This window comes from Perna viridis, chromosome 9, assembly GCF_037379345.1.
Source record: "Perna viridis isolate PV_CMFRI_1.1 ecotype Kerala chromosome 9, ASM3737934v1, whole genome shotgun sequence".
NCBI lineage: Eukaryota > Metazoa > Mollusca > Bivalvia > Mytilida > Mytilidae > Perna > Perna viridis.
Genome location: NC_142453.1, coordinates 24,845,867 through 24,865,238, shown reverse-complemented (window position 1 = coordinate 24,865,238; position 19,372 = coordinate 24,845,867). Strand labels below are relative to the sequence as shown.

Below are 19,372 nucleotides of genomic sequence, written 5' to 3'. Positions count from 1 at the left end.
AATTACAAACAAAGAAAAAATAATAACACTTATAATAATAAAGTCTTAAGCCATATATCTATCATGTCTGCGCCACCCATAAATTATATTACAGTCCATTTGATTTCTATAGGACTATTCAATTTTTTTTTACAAATCAGATTTCAAGATAAAGAAATAAAAAAAATAAACATATGACAAACACAAATTCAATATCATACGAACTCATGACGCATTTACCCGAAACTTTTATCTGAAAATAAAAATATTTCCCCATTTACCCTAATACAAAACTAATTAAAATGTAAATATTTTTGCAGGAGTAACAAGGTAAAAGAAATAGCTATTTGAATAGGGTATGTTGGTCTCAATCTGGTTTCCTTATCTTAACCGGAATTTCCGACGTATAACGTATTGAAAACCGAAGACCGGTCTGCATTTAATTGTTTACTTCCGGGTACTCGAAACGCTGTGTAACAATGCAGAATCTTCTAGTTTATGATTTTTCTTGATACCTTTATGATGTAAAAATAGATATTTGTCATTTTTAATCGATATTTGTTACTCAAAAAGATGTTTTACCCTTAACACTGAACTCAACATTCTCTAAATGACTTATCTCCATGCTTTTGAATGGTAGACTAGGAACCATTCTCGTGAAATCACGGGGTCACATGACGAGACTTACATACCCTATATAAATATTCAAAACCCATCTGCTTTTGGTCTATTTTCAGCATGACATGTGATGACTTAAATAGCAAAAGTTCCTGAATGGATTGAACACATTTCAAGTAACAAATGTACCAAAAGCAGATAGTTTCCACATTTGTTTACATTTACCGGAGCACTTGTACAATAAATGTGGGCATAATAGGTTAAAAGTTTGCTTTAGGGTAATGGGAAACTTTTTTTTTATTTTATGATGATTTTTTTCGGTAAATGTTTTCAGAGTTTATAGGGTGTTAGAAATGTGTTTGCTAAAACATTAATATATCTTGATGAAAATCTGATTTTTAAAGAATTTTATTTCTTTATTCTATAGATATGTATACTTCGACATACACAGTGAAAGAAACCAGAAAAAGGATAGTGACAAATAGGTTTTTTCTCTTTAATTATCTGTGCTCAAAGAGTAATCAGGTGAACCAAGGTTATAGTGGTAATTAAAAGAATGTAATCCATTGAAAACAGACATACACAACAAAGAACATAAAGTAACTAAAATCATACATACAAAGTAACGACAGCAAATGAGCAACTCGAATTTCACTAAAACCTTGATACATGGACCAGATGCACCGGTAGGGTAAGCCTCAAAGTTACATCGTTTCACAGCTTCTTTGGTTGTGTTAGTTTAAGTGCATTCTTCGACCAGATTTTTGAATTGTTTGACACATAAATATTCAGCTTTCAAAAATTCAACAATTTAATAAAATCTTTATTTACTTTGTATTTTAAACAAATTTGTGGTGCAGTATTTTCTTTAACTTTATCATTTTATGTAACCGTTAAAAGCATATATAATTGCCCAAAAGCTTGATATAATGATGTATATTAATATCATATTATATTAAAATAGGCATTGTCAGTAATTTTTTCCAACCCAATATCGCTCACCTTATATCACACCCCTAGACCTATATCGCTCACTCTATATCACACCTCTAAACCTATATCGCACACCCTATACCAATTCTTACTGGGAGTACACTTATCATATGTGATATAAATCGTTTTGATATGCCAAATTTTTGCATGTGATACAGATTCAACATATTATTTGTATTTCATTAGTCGAAAAATTCTGGCGGGTCACCATAAACCCCAGGAAAAAAGTAAAATTTTTTCCTTAGATTGGACTTAACCTCCGACACTGTGTAGATCGGATCAAATTTTGATTCATCTGTTTTGCCAGTTGCCACTATTCTGTTAACCTGAAATTATATAACGGTTCTAATAAAGTATAGTTCAACAATTCATATTTTTTTATCGTGATCTGTTTTTGCCTCCTAAATGTTGATTAATATATAGGTCCAGATAACAAAGATTTATTAATCCCAAAACATGCAGACTTTTGGTATCACGCTAGACATCTCACAGTTCTTCTGGAACAGGTCATGTTGCTATAATATTGACGTAATCACTACAGAAGTTTTATGATCGTCATCATAAAGTCGTGAATCCTTACGTTGTATCCATCTGCACCATGAACTTGTTTGTTTAACGTGTCAAAGTTTCCCTTTCCTATTTCGTCTTCCTTGGAATTGACTTCATATGAGCAACTCGGCTTATGGTTCTAGAAAAGCAGAGGAAACTTACCCTACCTGGTCCATGCTCCCAGTTCTTCGTGGAGTCCGAATTGCTCATTTACTTGTGTATTATTTTGGTTATTTTATTTTCTTTGTAATGTGTGTCCGTTTTCCATGTCTGATCTTTGTACCCGGATTACATTCTTTATTCTTTTGATGTTCGCTAAAGTGTTGATTTTGGGAGTTTGACCACAAAAAAAAAAACAAAAACAAAAACAAAAACAACAAAAAAACAAAACAACAAACAACAAACAAACAAACAAACAAACAAACAAAAACATATGGCTACACTTTAGGGATAGGCTCGTTTTCTACGTTATCAATGAATTTCGTAGGTTTTCTTTAATAGTTTAAAAGAAATTTTTATTTGGCAATTAATTTTTCACCCATATCTAGGACATGTGACAAAAACATTCTTTTTTACTCACCAACTAAACGATTAATTACAGGGAACATTGCAACATATTTTTTCACGTGCTTTAAAACATGCGTGGAAAAAATATGTTTTTTGTGCTTTTAGATTATTTTGAAATCATATACGAAACTCAATTGAAAACATTGATTGATGAATTTGTTATTTAGAAACACATATATTCCATATGGATTTCATAGTGGTTCTAAACATAAATAAACATATGGTATACATATGTTTTTTAAGTGTCAAGTCTCTGTAAGAATCAGGCAGAAGGTGAAACATGGTATGGGAAAAACTCATAATTTTGATAGCATAATTTTACTACTGCACCGTCAGAATCAAGGAAAAAAGACAATATTTTCCATTTCATGCTAGACCATTGAGTTACAATTTCAATGAAATGCACTGAAAATGAACATTTTAAGGGCAGATAACTCTATCAAAAACCTCATTTTTCTAAGACTATAATGAAAAAATTCTGAGCAAAGCCAGCTAAGCAGAGATCAAATAATGGTCTTTTCAAATAGAGAAAGCATCCTTGAGTGATATTACATTGTCAGATAGCTGGGGTTTTGACATGCATGTTTTTAAATTTTTCCGATTTCGCCTGATTCTAATAAACACTTACACTTAAGGTATTTTTAAATATTTACTGCACTTTTCCCTGTGGACATAGGTATAAGTTTATGCATTTACCCTTATCAGTAAGTGATGAAGTTCCTCGTTTAGTGCATGATATTTCAATGTCCAGACGACGGCATTTATAAACCATGACCCAGTATCCTTATGCCTGTAAGCTGACGTACCTGAAACAATAATGATCAATGTTTAAAGACAGCTTCCAGCATATCTTGCACTTGAAATAAACCTTAAGAACGAGCCAAAACTAGATATAGTTCGTAGTGTACAATTGGGTTTACAAGTCTTATTCTTGTTTCAATTTTCTTACCGGAATTTTCGATGTAGAACGTATTGAAATCAGAAGACCGATCTACATGTAATTATTTACTTCCGGGAATCTTGAAACGCTGCATTACTTCGCAAAATCTTTTTTTAACACTTGTAATAGGGAGGATTTATAATTTTATCATCATATCATTATTACTGCACTTACTCTTTGGGTGCACCTGATTCATGCTACAAGTTTTCAGTGAAGCAGGGGTAGCTTAACATGTACATCTCAAGGCTATGGAAATGACATATCCCCATGTACAAATATTTGAATAGTAGATTGGGACTCATTCTCGACAAACCACGTAGCAGCGTGACGAGACTTACATACCCTATATATTGGCCGTAAGTAAAGAATCAAACATTGTAGCATAATCAATAAAAGTCAGTTTTAATAAGATTCCAACATATAATTAACAACTTTTACTGTACACACAAATGAGATATTCATTCGATACTACCTATGAACCTAACCTTCTGGTGTTGCAAAAGCTACCAAAAAGTCTGCTGAGGGATGCTTTATTTCAACTTGAGATTGTTGGGTCGATATTGGTGTGACACTGGGCTCGGAGTCCAACTCGTCTTCTTTCGTCTTTGGTTTTATGTCAGATACATTGACGTCAATCCCCTTTGATGTTCCAACTAAATAATGAATTATGATATTCACAAGTTTTTATTATTTTCAGATATTATATAATTGTTATTAAGTATCTGTCTTTGTAAGAATCATGCAAAATCTGAAAAATGTGATACACCCCAAAAAAGGCTACATATTTTTAGTTTTGTAATTAAGTTGTTTATGGGTCTATACTATGAAATGTGTAATTATTCATTCAAATCAGCCTGCTCTTAGGAAATCATCAACATTGAAAATCCAATAGATTCTATTGTATTTGGGTGTCATTTACAGAGTTATCTCCCTTAATTTTGAAATCTACAGTGCATTCTATATAATTTTTATCTCCTAAGAACACGGGTTATATGAAAAACTGAATGTTTACTATGGCAATTCAAACAAAATATCAAAAATAAAAATATGTAAGCTTTTTACCCATGAATCACATTTTGCATGATTCTTAGCTGGGGTGCTACTTAAACAGTTAATCTATTGAGTGTTTCTTGTGGTAATTTGATTTTTGTTTATTTTATTGGAAACTAAGAAATATTACAGACTTTTCGATCTTTTAATGCAATACTGTGAATGTACTATTGTTCGTGGGATACCAATTTTCGTGGTGTTTGTGGGTGAACCAGACCACAAAATTTGGTTCCCAACGAAAAGCAGATTTCCAGTGATGTGAGTATTTAAAACTTCAAAACCACGAATTCAAGAATCCACCAACTTGTGTATTTTCTCTAATCCACGACAATTGGTTTCCACGAATTTAAGTACTTTCAAAGTATTTACTTAAGGGATTTGTGAAAGATGGGAAAACATACATTTGTGTGAAATCGTTTATCTACCTTAAAAAAAAAATTTTTACTCATATTAAACATGTAGCGAAGGTGTACTAAGATATACCTCGTGTCGTGTATTTTAAAACAAAATTCAGGTGTCGTGCCATTTATATTCCAACCTCATTTTAGATTCCACTTCATTTGAATAAAATACATTACATTTATACTATTCTTTATCGGATTGAATCAAGAAATCAAAATTACAAACCGCGACATGCTTGAACAAAAACCAGTCTCGGTTTTTCATAAAGGTCAGGACAATTATTCGTTGAGAAAATTCGTAACAAGTCGCTGATGTCGACATCCTTGCCATCAGCACCAGAGATACAGATACCTCGACCATGACTCATGAGTACCAGTATCACACAGTCCAGCTTTTCCCAGACTGTTACATCCCTTTTTGCCTTTAAGAACTCAACCATTTCCTAAAATGAGTCGAGAAGGTTAGTAAAAACATACAGTTTTTTTTTTACTATAACTAAAACTGATTTGTGAATTTTCCTTTTTTTATTATCTTTACTTCCCGTACTACATAGATAACTAATGTGACTATAGTAGTGTTACAAGTGTTCTGAATATCCAAGGAGAATGAATTGACTTCCTGATTTCTAGAAATTTTCAGAAGGATTACTTGTTTCCTCAAAATCTCATATGAACTATAAAGAGAATGGATAATGTGAATAGGTCAAAGCGACAATAACCCACCGGGATGAAATGTTAGCGGTTAGCGATTATTTCCTTAGAAATTTCAGAAGTACGATCGATTTTAAAAAAAAAATTCAGAGTTATAAAAGATTTTAAGAAAATCTTAGAAGTATGAATTGATTTCACCAATATTTAACTGATTTATTGCATTAATATTAACGTCCATGGATATTTCCCGCGTTTCAGAACGAGAAAAGACATGATGGTTCATGAAAATCAATGACATCAGTATTTACCTCGGCAGTCAGGTCAAGACCTATCTCTACTACAAAATGAAGTTGTTCGAATACTTCTTTTAAATTTTCGACATCTTTATCAGATCCTTCCCTTGCTTTTTCTCCCTTTACATTAGTGTTGTTAATCATGAGAACTTTCCCTCGACATTTGTTTCGCATCCTGTAAACATCCTAAAAAAGAAGACACTTAAGACAAGATTTAATTGTGTTTGTCTGGGATGGGAACATGGGTAAAAATAGGAACTGTCGTAGAGTCAGATATTCGTATTTCAAATAGGAAATTATTGTACATACATGTACTTTAGATAATGTTTATAATGACTCAATACTCTTTTTAAATTATTTATGTTTTATATCGTAAAAAAATGAAATCAAACAAACAAATTTGATTCGAAATCCACTCGGGACTGAAAAGACAGTTTGCGAAGTCATAACATATGCAGATTTTGTCAATTAATTATTATGTATTGTGTATTCGCTGATTATTTTCATCGTATTTAAGTTGCTATATACATCAAAATGTAGATTCAAAATATACGTATAACTTTTTTTCTATTTCTTATTGTGTACAACGTCACAACCGTTATTAGTTAAACATCATTTGTTTGCAAAATTGCCAAAAAAATTTTAACAAGACTTTTTTGCCGCGAAAACATGCTTTGAAAACCATGGATTCATAATAAAAAAAATGTATAAAAAATCGAAAAAATTCAATGAAAATAAAAATATAAATCGGAATATGTAGTTACAACTTTGAAAACAAGAACAGATTCTAATAAATTGTGGCAAATAAATTGGGTGCATCCCATGTTTTACCCGCTCATTTTTAAATCTGATCTGTATATGTTTTTACGCATTCATTTACTAGTTGAAATTTACTAAATAAATTGAATATCTTACAATCTTATCGTATTCATGGAGCAAAGCGCTACCGGCTTGCTTTATCTTAAGTACTTTGTCTTTTCTCATCTGTACTTGCTCTTCTTCCGTTGGGGGCCATGCTATTTAAAATAGATAAGACCGCTACAAAGCAATCTCGTTTTCAAATAGATATTGTACATGGCCAAAAGTGCCATATGTGAATTTGATATGCTTTGTGTGTGGACGCGTTTTTCAACAAACAATCGGCATTCCAATGTGATCTATTCCTTCACTCTTATGAGGCCGATTTTATAGCCGGTCTGATCTGAAAGAAAGAATATCGTTTAGCTAGATCCTTTAATCTCAGTTTCCGCTATATAGATGACGTATCGTATTATCTTTAAACAATCCTAATTTTGGGGATTTGATACATCGCATCTAATTCAAAGAACTTGAGATAAATTATACTACAGACACTGTGAAGTCGGCCTCATATCTTGACCTACACTTAGAAATCGATGATAAAGGAAAACTATTGACCAAACTTTACGACACGACAAACGTGATGATTTTTCATTCCGAATTGTCATCTTTCCTTTCGTCGGTGGCAACATTCCTTCAGCACCTGCGTATGGAGTGATCATATCACAACTCATACGTTATGCCAGAGCTTGCCTAAACTACGCAGACTTTTTTAATCGCGCTAGAATTCTAACAAATAGGCTTCAGGAACAGGGTTATGTTGCTACAAGATTGAAGTCATCATGATTTTAGTTACTTTATGTTCTTTGTTGTGTATGTTTTTTTTCATGTCTGGTCTTTATCCTCGGATTACATTCTTTCGATTACCCTATAACCTTGGTTTTCTTGATTATTCTTGCAAAATATAATCATCATATGAATCGAGCACCATATGATATTCATGTGTTTCAGTTTACTTAGATTATCACATTATCATCAAATAATAATCAAAAGTTTCCCGAACATATGATTATCATATGTTTCCATGCCAAAATTTACATATGAGAATGACATGATAACCATATGACTATTATTTGTGTATTACTAGATAACTATACGATTACCAAATACATCGAGCATCATATGATTATCATATTTGGTACATTTGGCTGAGTACATAGACCAAAATGCTATTAAGTTCCCTTCAGTAGGGAATTTGTATTTAATAACGGGCAGTCCAATGGAATGTGTATGAAATGAATGACTGTTAAATGAAGAAATAACCACAATCACTTGGTGCACACTACCCATCTATGTAACCTGCGTGGCAAGATATTTTTATGTTTTCGCCACAGGCATTGAGGCTATATCAGGACAAAAGAAAAATTTGTTATTCCACATAATTGAATTTTATTGTCAAAATTTAACGAGTATATCATAAAAAGTTGATGTCAAAGTATGGTCTATGAGACGACGGACAAAACTTGCACAGGTATTAGATGTTTTAACTGTGTCTTCATTGTTCTGTAAAAATCCTATGATAGGGATGGAGAATGTTGATGAGGAATGAAGCATCCAGAAACGGGTTTCAAAATATTGATTCATGACCTTACCTTTGGGGTCATTAAGATTTTCTTTCTTCATTATGTCTAAGACATAAGGCACAAGCTCATCCGCAAGATGCTCATTGCTTGTCTGTTGAAAGGCGTTGTACAAACATTGAACTGATCTCACTCCTCTGTAGCTTAATGTATCTAGAATTTTTCGGCTCTTGCCCTGTTTTGTTTTGATAGCCTGTAATTCAAAAGTGCATAAAATGCAAGACGTTTTTTATTCATTCAATCATTCATTCATTCAATTGTAATGCACTTCATATAATTCATCAATAACTGGAGTTATAGTCTGTGTAAATGATATTAATAAAAAAGTATGAATGCTTGAATGGTTGAATGAATGATTTGATGATTCTTTTGAATTACAGGGCACCAAAGGACATTGAGTTCAGACATATTTATCGGAATTCCGCTATTTTAAATCCGGATTTTACCGTTATGATTCTTTTTTTACTGTATATTTACTTTCGATTTTGCCAGTTTCTGCTTTGTGTGTTGACCTCGTAAAATCATGTCTGTGATTTGTGTTGCAACAAAACATATACACAGAAGTGCAGAAGTGGGTTTTTATGGTGAAATGAAGTTGTCATTTTATTGTAAGACATTTATATATTCTGTTAATATCTCCGGAGTATTATTATTCGAGATGTATGTAATTATGTAAATTTTTAGAAATGTTTAATTGAGAAATATTTACCTCGATTTCCCCTTTCATTTCGTCATTAAATACTCCATCAGCGTAAAGACAATCTGCCACACAGTCAGGATTTGCCAAATTTTGTATTATTTTAACCCTCATTTTCCTTAGTGCTTCCTTCCATTGGTCGTCCATGATGTCGAGGAATCAAATTGCACGTTTCTAATTACAAAAAATAAAAAAATAAATCATGAAAAATAAAAAAATATATAAACATGACGACAGACATCATTAGATACATTCGTGAAGTATTTATAAAGATATTCGCAATTGTCTATGTCCATCGTACCTGAATGTATTGTTTCTGAAGAGTAAAAATGTTAGTGGTAACATACTGTTTGAATATTTTCATGCGAGATTCCTTTACAATTTATCAATGTCATCCTGCAAGTGTTTCATGTTCATTAAACAACCATCTACTGTACTCATGTAAGTACTATTTTGTGTAATTAGGTCATGGTTGGTACATGATTTTGTTCCATTTTGTGTATTTTGCCTCAAATATATTTAAGGAGGTAGACCAAGGGTAAGGGACACAACTCACTGGAACGTTTGTATTCAGCATTTTACATCAATCTTATGTACGCATCTAATTAACTTGGATTCATTTTATTCTGCTTCAAATGAAAGCTTGAGGGCCTAGGTGAAATTGTGTATGATGCAAACATATCACTGATTTCATGAGTTATGTCCCTTACCTTAGATCTACCTCCTAAATTCATCTTGAAAACAACCAAAAAGTTTTTTGTATCATCTTGAAGCATTTGTGATGTAGGTATTATTAATACTGCATATATAGGGATAAAGAAAACTTTTCTGCCATTTTTTTCTAAGTGCATGTTAACTAAATATGACCAATCAAAATCTTTAAAAGTCATATTTTTGCGAACATTTTGATGGTTACTTCTAAGGGTTTTGAGTTAAATATAAATGCATGTACTTGAAAGAGCAATTAAGGGAACCAAGGCTCCAGTGGTAATCAAAAGAATGCGATCCAGGGGCAAAGACCAGACATGGAAAACAGACACGCACAACAAAGAACACAAAGTAACTAAAACAATACATACAAAGCAACAAAAGAAAATTAGCAACTCGGATTCCACTAAACACTGGGAGCATGGGCCAGGTGCACGGGAAGAGTAAGCGTCCTCTGCTTTTTTAGAAACACCCGCCGGGGTAGACGAAAGAAGAAAGGAAAACTATGACAATTGAACAAATCAGTTTTCATTGCGCAGATGAATACACCGTAACGATCCACGAGTTCTGTATTAATGACTACAAACTTGTAGCAACGTAACCCTGTTCTAGCAGCCTACTTGTAAAAAGTCTAGCGCGATACAAAAAGTCTGCGTAGTTTCAGCACGCTCTGGCATAACGTATGAGTAGTGATATGAACATTCCATACGCATTTGCTGAAGGGATGTTGCCACAGATGAAAGGAAAGTTGACAATTCTGAATGAAAAGTCATCATAGTTTGGTCAATAGTTTTCCCTTACCATAATGCAATACAATTTCTGTTATTTTTCTTCATGCCCCACACCTTTATACACATATTTCTTGATTCTTAGACAAAGATGTACTTAAAACTGTTTTGTTGTGCAGATTTCTTAACAAAGTTATTATGCACTTGTCCAATTGGTTTAAATACCCTAGATACAATAGATTTGTAAAGTTTGATCTCATTTCGCGGCTCACACACAGTGAAAAAATCGACGAGATCAATCTCATGACTTTTTTGAACGATTAACAAAAGAACACTTTCCGTCCTTCTACATAATGATAATCATTTCTGTATACAGATCTGTATTTCTGAGAAAATTAAACATTTATCAGTCACTAAAATCAACCAAATCCAAGCAAATCAAAAACGACAACTCTTGCAAAGTGCCAAGTTCATGTACAATCTATATAAGTTTTACTCAAAATTTCAAAAACCAAATAAAAAAACTAGTATAAGGAGAATGGAAATGGTGAATATGTCGAAGAGACGACAACCTCACCGAGATGAAAAATGTTAGCTCAAGGTCTACTATGGGTCTCCGATGAACGACGAAAAAACCCTTACACCACAACCACAGGGCAGGCTGCAGCTGGCCAAAAGAAAAAAAACAACATTATACAAAGGTACAGTAGAATAGTTGTCCCTATATACTCTAACAACATAAAATAAACTGAAAGTTAAAACGAAACAATACATACAGAGGCCAGAATTTTCTGACCTTGGACAGGCACAAAAAACGCGTCTGGGTAAAAGTACTTTGGCGTGATCACCACCCCCCTTTCAGACCTGGCCACTGTGAAAATATATATTACACAATTGAACACACCTAAAAATCAGTTCAAAACGGTCTTAGTCCCTTGTTAAAACACAAATAAAAAAAACTGATTATACGTTACACAAATGAAGAAAGGACTACTAGCAGTTAACTGACATAACAGCTACAGACCCGTGTAAACCTACAAAAATTGTTTTTTCTCATCATATGAAATATCATTCCCAATTCTTTCCTTGTGAAGTTGAGAATCACGCTACGTCATATACTAAGGACCTAAAACTCTTTTAATTATAGTGTGTTATTTTCTATGTAAAGACCCCATGAGCGAGTCAATGTTAATACAAAAAACATGTTACTTTGAAAGTACTTATATCCGAGGGTATAAATTTTCGTGGTTTAGGGGATTTCGTTGATTCTTGAATTCATGGTTTTGATGATTCTGACATACAATTAAAATAAATATTCCTTTTCGTTGGAAACCAAACTCTGAGGTTTACCTTACCCACGAAATCCACGAATATTGGTACCCCAAGGACAATGGTACTTTCAGAATATTTTAATGATTGACAACAATGTCATAACTACCGATTTATCGTAAGTGAATAAGCCTCTTTAAGGCCTAGTCAACTTATTGGATGAGTATTGAGCTTTCCGTGCTTTGTACATCTTTACTGGAGAATGAGCCCCCTGTATAGGTTGAAAGAAATGTTACTGTTTTTACGAGCTTGTGATATCGAAACCTTGATGAAGAAATTTCTCAGTATATTAAGATTTCTTTCCTTTAACTCCAAAACATTGTTACAAATACGAATAAATTGAACAAATTGTGATATGTTAACACCATAAGATGGTGACAAGGTAACGTCACCATCTAGAAACAGGGAACCATCCCTTTTATCGTAAATTTTAGTATTTAGATCACCATTATTGATATCAATACTTATAGATCAAGAAATGGACATTCTTTGTTATCAGGATAGATATCTTTTATATAAATATTGAATTAAGAAATAAATAATGCTATCGCTCGAGGTAAAATAATGCGGCATAAATAGTCAGCCCGTGGTAAAACAATAATAAAATGGGGTTTCCGTGATTTAGTTCGATTCCAATAGGACAATAGTGATCAATTTTACCTTTTCGTGACCTATTACGGTCACCTTAGACACGCCATATTTGTCCATATTTGGCTGTACACTTTAAGATAGCTATGTCAGTTTTGGTTTTATACATGATGGTGCACGTGGCGAGTGCTACCGAGTAGTTCACGGAATATAACATAACTTTTCTAGAGCATAATATCTAACATCATCTTTAAATATTATATATGAATTTGATGTCCATTCACACTCCTGAAATGAATGAAAGCATCTGATACACATCGGAATGTTTCGTGTGTTTGTTTACATGATTAAATTGAACAGTAATTTACAAACACTCAAGCCGCACCCAGTAAGTCGCGTGCTGCTCATATCGGTATATACAGAATATTTGTTTTTGTTTCTTTAAATTCATATAGAAACAAATTTATCCAGGAATTGTATGTATAACCTTCTTTTTCATATTAGAACCATATCATTACTATTTACCTGTCTTTCCAGAATCAATTTCTTTTCCAAAACATATGTTTTATCATATTTTTCTTTGTGGTCCCAAACATGTAAAAACAGATGAGAAACATGTAATTTTTATTTGATGATGGCCTTTTTGAAAATTATTTTGCAGGCTTTAACTGTTTCCTTGTTTATCGCCCAACAACATTCATGAGATGAAGTACAATAATAATTATTTTTCATATTTATCAACCTAGTTGCCTCACCAGGCAAAACAACTCCTACTGCATTCTAATTGTTCTATTGAAATGGCATATGAACCACAAAAGCGTTTTACTCTGATTTAATAGTATCTATGTAAACATGCATAAAAATGTGTTTCTTCAATTTCACTAATGTGTTTAAATTAACTGAAAAATATTAACACAAGAGGTGATATATTTTCTCAGCATGCACCATGCTGTATCTGTGGCACTAAGTTTTTTCTGGTACTTCATCGTGTAATGCTTTATCTTAACCTGTGGTCACACATGGAACTAAATTGATGTGAAGTAGAAAATATAATTCAAAAGAAATGTATGATGAAAAATAACAAAACCTGAATCGTTTTGAAAAAAAAATCAACATAAGTGTACAAAAGTAAAAACTGAGGAGTGAAAATAGTTTTTATAAAAATCAATATCATTTGAGACAGCACAACAGTCATAAGGTAAAAAATAGATTAAATAATACTACTCTTTTATTGAGTAATATGTCGACAAAACTATAATACAGCAGCAGGGTCGATAATTTTGAATTAAAAAATAAATGCATACCCTTTTTGTTCCATTATTATCTTGTGTATATCACATACAAAAGTAATGTAAACTTCACTTACATGTACTCGTAAAATATTTAAACTTTCATCATTTGCATTTGTAACCAGCATTCTTCACACTTTTAGGGTTGTTTACGTATACAACTACATCAGATTAATTGCTACGTTTACATAAAAATTAGTGCTGCCATCTGGTAATTTTGCAGTAAGGGGTTATCTCATAGCTAAGATGGCCGCCCTGTTAGAGCAAATCACGTGGAGCAAATATCCTTTCTAATTAGATAATTAAGTACAATAAAGGGAAATGAACTTAAGATTCATCTTGTATTATGCATAGACTATCAATATACCCACAGGTTGAAAAAGACTTCTTCTTCACTATAAGTACCAGTACATATGAAAATCAGACACTACCAATGATAAAGACTGATCAATGTAAAAAGACTGCTACTCCAGAAGACGTTATGTAAGATAAAACCATATTAAATTAATAAAACATGGCGAAACGCAATGTTATAATTCAGTATACTTTTACGATTTTAATTTTTCATAGTGTGGTTTTTATGTATTTTTAAGGACGTATTATATGATTCTTCCATACGTACTACAGACCTAAAACGTTTATAGAGATTCTAATGATATTTCGTACTTTTGTTTGCATTGCTTTAATCATCGACAATGTCTTCTGGTGTGTCATATGCTTTCGAAAGAGTAATCAAGGGAACCAATGTTATAGCGGTAATCAAAATAATATAATTCAGGGATAAAGACCAGACATGGAAAACAGACATACACAACAAAGAACATAAAGTAACTAAAATCATACATACAAAGTAACAAAAGCAAATGAGCAACTTGGACTCCACTCAAAATTGGGAGTATGGACCAGGTGCACCGGTAGGGTAAGCGTCCTCTGTTTTTTTCTAGAAACACCCACCGAGTTGCTCATAAAAAGTCAAGTCCGGGGTAGACAAGCGAGGAAAGGAAAACTATGACCTGTTGAATAAATCAGTTTTCATGGTGCAGATGGATACACCATAACGATCCACGAGTTCATGATGACGACCATAAAACTTCTGTAGTGATGACAGTTTTAATCTATTTGTCTTTTATCTAGGCCAAGTACAATGCTATGTTTATCAAACTTAATAAAGTCAGGTAAGTTGACAATTTATTGAGTTTGTATAAACTACATTATCTTAAAGGCACGTCTGTGAGATGATTATAGAATCGCTTTGAAATATGGTTTAACACATACCTCTTATCTGCAGGCAATAAAAGTAAACATATGTAATTTCTACTTAAAACTAATATTTCTTCCTTGTTCATGTCATAAAAATAGCACGTGATATTACAATAACATGGATGGCTAGTGAGCTTCGGCATCAGCATTTATTTACATCATCAACATACTGTGTAATCATAGAATTGCATTGTGGGAACAATGTGTAATTATCTCTGTACTGTTACTATTTATAAGTGCTATAGTAATAAAAAATCAAAATACTTAGAGAACTGTTAACTATTGTTACATCCCTTCTCCTTTAAGAAAGTTCTTAAAATTAAATTGCAAGTAAAATTTAACTTTGAAAATTGGCATATTAAAATATTTTGACTATTAATCAAAAAATGAAAATCAAATCAATGTCCTTTGATTGAGTCAAATACTTATCATGTTTTGCAGACATTATATTGAAATTACAGTTCACGAAAATTGAAGTCATTGTCAACTGAATACAGCTATGATGAATATCGTACGAGTATAATTTTAATATAAACTAAACACCTAACTAATGAGAACTAAATGTTCTCTGAGAACACACGGGTATTATTCGCACGGTGTGATCTCATGGACTTGAAAACACAAGAAAACAACTACACTAATATTTACAGAGGAACACAGGGGTTTCAGAGAACACACGGGGATTATTTTTGCCCCAAAGCACAGTGTGAACTCTATCAATCTTGTATGTATTCACTCAAATATTTCGGTGTTTTCACCACTCGTTCTGACCTCGTAACTGTTTGTGAAGATTTTATTTTAGTATTTGCTGGAGTAGTTTTGATATTTTCATGATCAGAATTTTCTGTTGTTGGAATTACAAGTTCATCAATATCAATGTCCATATTGTGATGTTGATCGTTTGTTGGTTCTTCGTGGGATTTTCTTAGGTATCTCCTATTTCTACATATTGTTCGTGGTCCGATATTGATTTCATAAGATCTAATATTAACCTTCTCTTTAACTGTTCCTCTTTTTCATTCGTTGTTTCCTGGATTCTGTTGAATACGCTTTGTCTCCATTCTTTAATTCATCCAGTTCTTTTGTTTCACGATTGTAGTATTTTGCCTGACGTTGCTTGGCCTTGTCTATTTTTTTTTCAATGTTGTGTTGATTCATCGAATTAGGTTGTAGTAAAGCAGTTTTAGTTGGTAATAAAGTTTTTGTTTTTCTGATTAAACGTTGTGCTTTACACTTTGAACTGCACGTTCTACCATTCCGTTGATTTGTGGGTATAACGGTGTTGACGTTGTGTGTTTGAAATCCCACTTTCTGCTAAATGACTTAAATTCATCACTTGAAAATTGAGGTCCGTTTTCGGAGATGCACTCATCTGGAATACCATATCGAGCAAATTGTGAACTTAATTTATGAATAATTGTTTCTGATCTTGTGTCATCTAGATAATCAACTTCCCAAAAATTGGAGTAGTAGTTCACCGTTACAAGATAGTTTCGATTTTGATATGTCATTAAATCTGTGTAAATTTTAGCCCAGGGTCTAGTGGTACTGAGTGTGCAACAAGTGGTTCCTTTTGTTGTTTGTGCTCGTATATTCTGCAGGTTTCACAGCGCTGATTGTAATCTTTAATTTCTGTATTCATTGCCGGTCAAAATAAACTTTCTTCTTGCTCGGCGCAAACAGCCTTCAACTTCAATGTGACTTGCATGAATGTTTTCCATCATAATTTTGGAAGTGTCTTTGGTATAACAATTCGATTTCCCTTGAAAATGAGACCATTTTGTACAGTCAATTCATCTCTAATGTCAAAGTAAACAGAAACGTTGAATGAAACATCACTCTTGTTTTCTGTACATCCACGTTGGATTGTTTCCATTACTTCTTGTAATGTTTCATCTACTTCAGTATGTTCTTGTAGTTGCTTATTTCTTCGCTCGCTTGATATCGGCATGTCATAGACCGCATTGATGCTTTCAAATTCTTTTGTATTGATGTCCTGTTTGTCACATGGTAAGTATGCACGACTAAAGGTGTCTGCCAAATACATTTCTTTTCCCGGACGGTACTGCAGTTTTATGTCATATTTTTGCAATCTAAGTAGCATGCGTTGAAATCGTTTCGGTGCGGCATGAAGTGGTTTGTACATTATGCTTTCCAGTGGTTTGTGATCAGAAATGACACGCACTGTACGCCCATAAGTATATTGGTGAAACTTTTCTAGTCCAAATATCACTGCAAGAAGTTCTTTTTTAATCTGAGCATATCTTATTTTAGTGTCCGAAAGCGCTCTGCTTGCTTATGCAATCGGGTGATTTTGTTGCATGATGGCGGCACCAAGACCAGATTCAGACACATCGCACTGAAGTGTCAATTCTGTATTTGGGTTGTAGTAACTCAAAACTGCTTATGATGTCATTATTTCTTTGATACGATCCAATGCAGCATTATGGTTTTCTAACCATACAAATCCTTATTCTTTCAATGTCAACTTACGGAGCGGTTCGCATATGTCACTAAGTTTGGGAAGAAACTTGCTAAGATACGTAACAAAGCCTATTATTCTGCGAACACCAGTCACATCGGTCGATTTCGGCATATCCATTACCGCTCTGATTTTTTCGGGATCAGGTTTCAAATCTTGGTTTGTGATTGAATGTCCGATAAACTTGACTTCTCGGAGTTTCAATTTTAACTTGTCTTTGTTCAGTTTCAAGTTTCTTTCACAGCATCTTTCCATCAAAGCTCTTAATTTGATATCGTGATCCTTTATGGCTTCATCTTCAGTACCTCCTCCAAAAATCAGAATATCATCGATAATACTTCGGACTCCGGGAAGACCTTCAATAGCTTGGTCTTGCCTCCTTTGATATTCTTCTGGTGCCGATGAAAATCCGGATGGCATCCTGAGCCAACGATACCTTCCAAATGGCGTATTGAAGGTGGTGAGATACTATCTTTCATCGTCTAATTCGACATGCCAGAAACCATTCTTAGCGTCGACAACACTGTACTCGGCGTCACATAAATAACATACTGTTAAAATTTGAATAAAAATATTTTCTACGACTTTATGGACACCTACCGTCGTTTAAATTGTCTGAAATGACTTATTCATTCGTTTAGCCAAACGGCTAAACACGTAGGTGTTTTCCATTGGCCTAACATTAGCCATATTAAAAAGTTGGTTAAAACAACCTCGTATAATGTAAAATAGAAATCTAAAAAGTTGGTTAAAACAACCTCGTATAATGTAAAATAGAAATCTAAAAAAAGAAAAGCGAAAATATCTCTAACAGAATGCATATACACGAGAACCAATGTCTATTGTTACTTCCAGCACTGCATCTGATTTATCTTTTTTTACATTATCATCTTCATTCTCTTACCGAACTATATAGTATGAAACTCCAAAGGTTAAGTATCTCTGTTTTAATCTTTTCCGAGTCATTTTTTTTAAAATTTAAAAGCCCTATGCTATCAGAATGAGGAATTCTAGTATAAAAATGCTGAATTTTTACAATCTCATTGACTTTCACGACGTCACCGATGGCAGTGTGCCTACAATGATGGAAATACTCGCTCATGGCTTTCCTGTTTTAATTACATCTAAAAGTTAAATTGAATAGAACCAAGGTCAGAGGCTACATTGTTCACAATCATAAGCACGTTACAGAAATGCCGACATGATATCCGTTCAAACAACGACAAATGTAAAGGTTTTCCCACAAGTCTGATAAACTGGAAAACAATGTCACCCTACTAAATCAAAGCATACATAAATTTCACAATACTTGAGGTCTCATATAGTCTCATAATACTTTAATTTATCAAATATAGGGTAGAAATTTCCGCTAATGGTTACCCAGTTTTACTAACATTAAACATTGTATTGAACCCAAGCTCTGAGCTTAATCACTTTAGAGCAATGTTTTCGAGATAACCATTCACACAACACCAATCCTAAATTTTATTTCAACGCGTCGTATTACTGTAATACAATACCGCCCCTATTAAAACAAAACATCAATGGATTTAGAGTAAGTGAGATCTCATATAGACTTAAAAGCAGACTAACAAAACATTTACAAACGTTAAGAAGGCAAAACTCCAATCTGACTATGATATATTTTATATAGAATTTTAAATAATATCTACGTTATTTAGATCACGTACACACTTTATCAAACAAGTACATTTTACAAATTAATAATAGAGCTGCAAATTTAAACAAAGCAAAAACGGAAACCACAATAAGAGCATGTCAAAATATGTTACTCAATGGCTTTCCATTTTT

At 33.1% G+C, this 19,372-nt stretch overlaps 1 protein-coding gene across 6 annotated transcripts; it reads right to left on the bottom strand.

Annotated features, from left to right (window-relative positions):
- Positions 1-1,404: 1,404 nt before the first annotated feature.
- LOC148607476 (caspase-3-like) lies at positions 1,405-19,320 on the bottom strand. 6 transcript variants are annotated; one of them, XM_088545209.1, is made up of 10 exons: positions 15,094-19,320; positions 13,055-13,107; positions 9,189-9,350; positions 8,492-8,672; positions 6,957-7,057; positions 6,057-6,227; positions 5,324-5,540; positions 4,132-4,299; positions 3,403-3,512; positions 1,405-1,916 (listed from the first exon to the last, which is right to left on the bottom strand). In XM_088545209.1, exons 3-10 carry the CDS (start codon positions 9,321-9,323, stop codon positions 1,773-1,775), a joined length of 1,227 nt encoding a protein of 408 aa, XP_088401335.1. In that variant the 5' UTR covers positions 9,324-9,350; positions 13,055-13,107; positions 15,094-19,320; the 3' UTR covers positions 1,405-1,772. The 6 variants fall into 6 exon arrangements, with proteins under 6 accessions (XP_088401335.1, XP_088401334.1, XP_088401337.1 ...); XM_088545208.1 differs by lacking the exon at positions 15,094-19,320 and adding an exon at positions 14,190-15,084; XM_088545211.1 differs by lacking the exon at positions 13,055-13,107.
- Between the last annotated feature and the right edge of the window lie 52 nt (positions 19,321-19,372).

Bases quoted from the DNA above. Each gene is read 5' to 3' on its own strand.
- LOC148607476 (XM_088545209.1), bottom strand. From the start codon at position 9,323: ATGGACGACCAATGGAAGGAAGCACTAAGGAAAATGAGGGTTAAAATA. The intron at 7,058-8,491 runs GTAAGGTCATGA...TATTTTAAATAG, and splicing joins AAATCTTAATGACCCCAAAG to CATGGCCCCCAACGGAAGAA. The intron at 5,541-6,056 runs GTAAATACTGAT...GACTCATTTTAG, and splicing joins GTCTTGACCTGACTGCCGAG to GAAATGGTTGAGTTCTTAAA.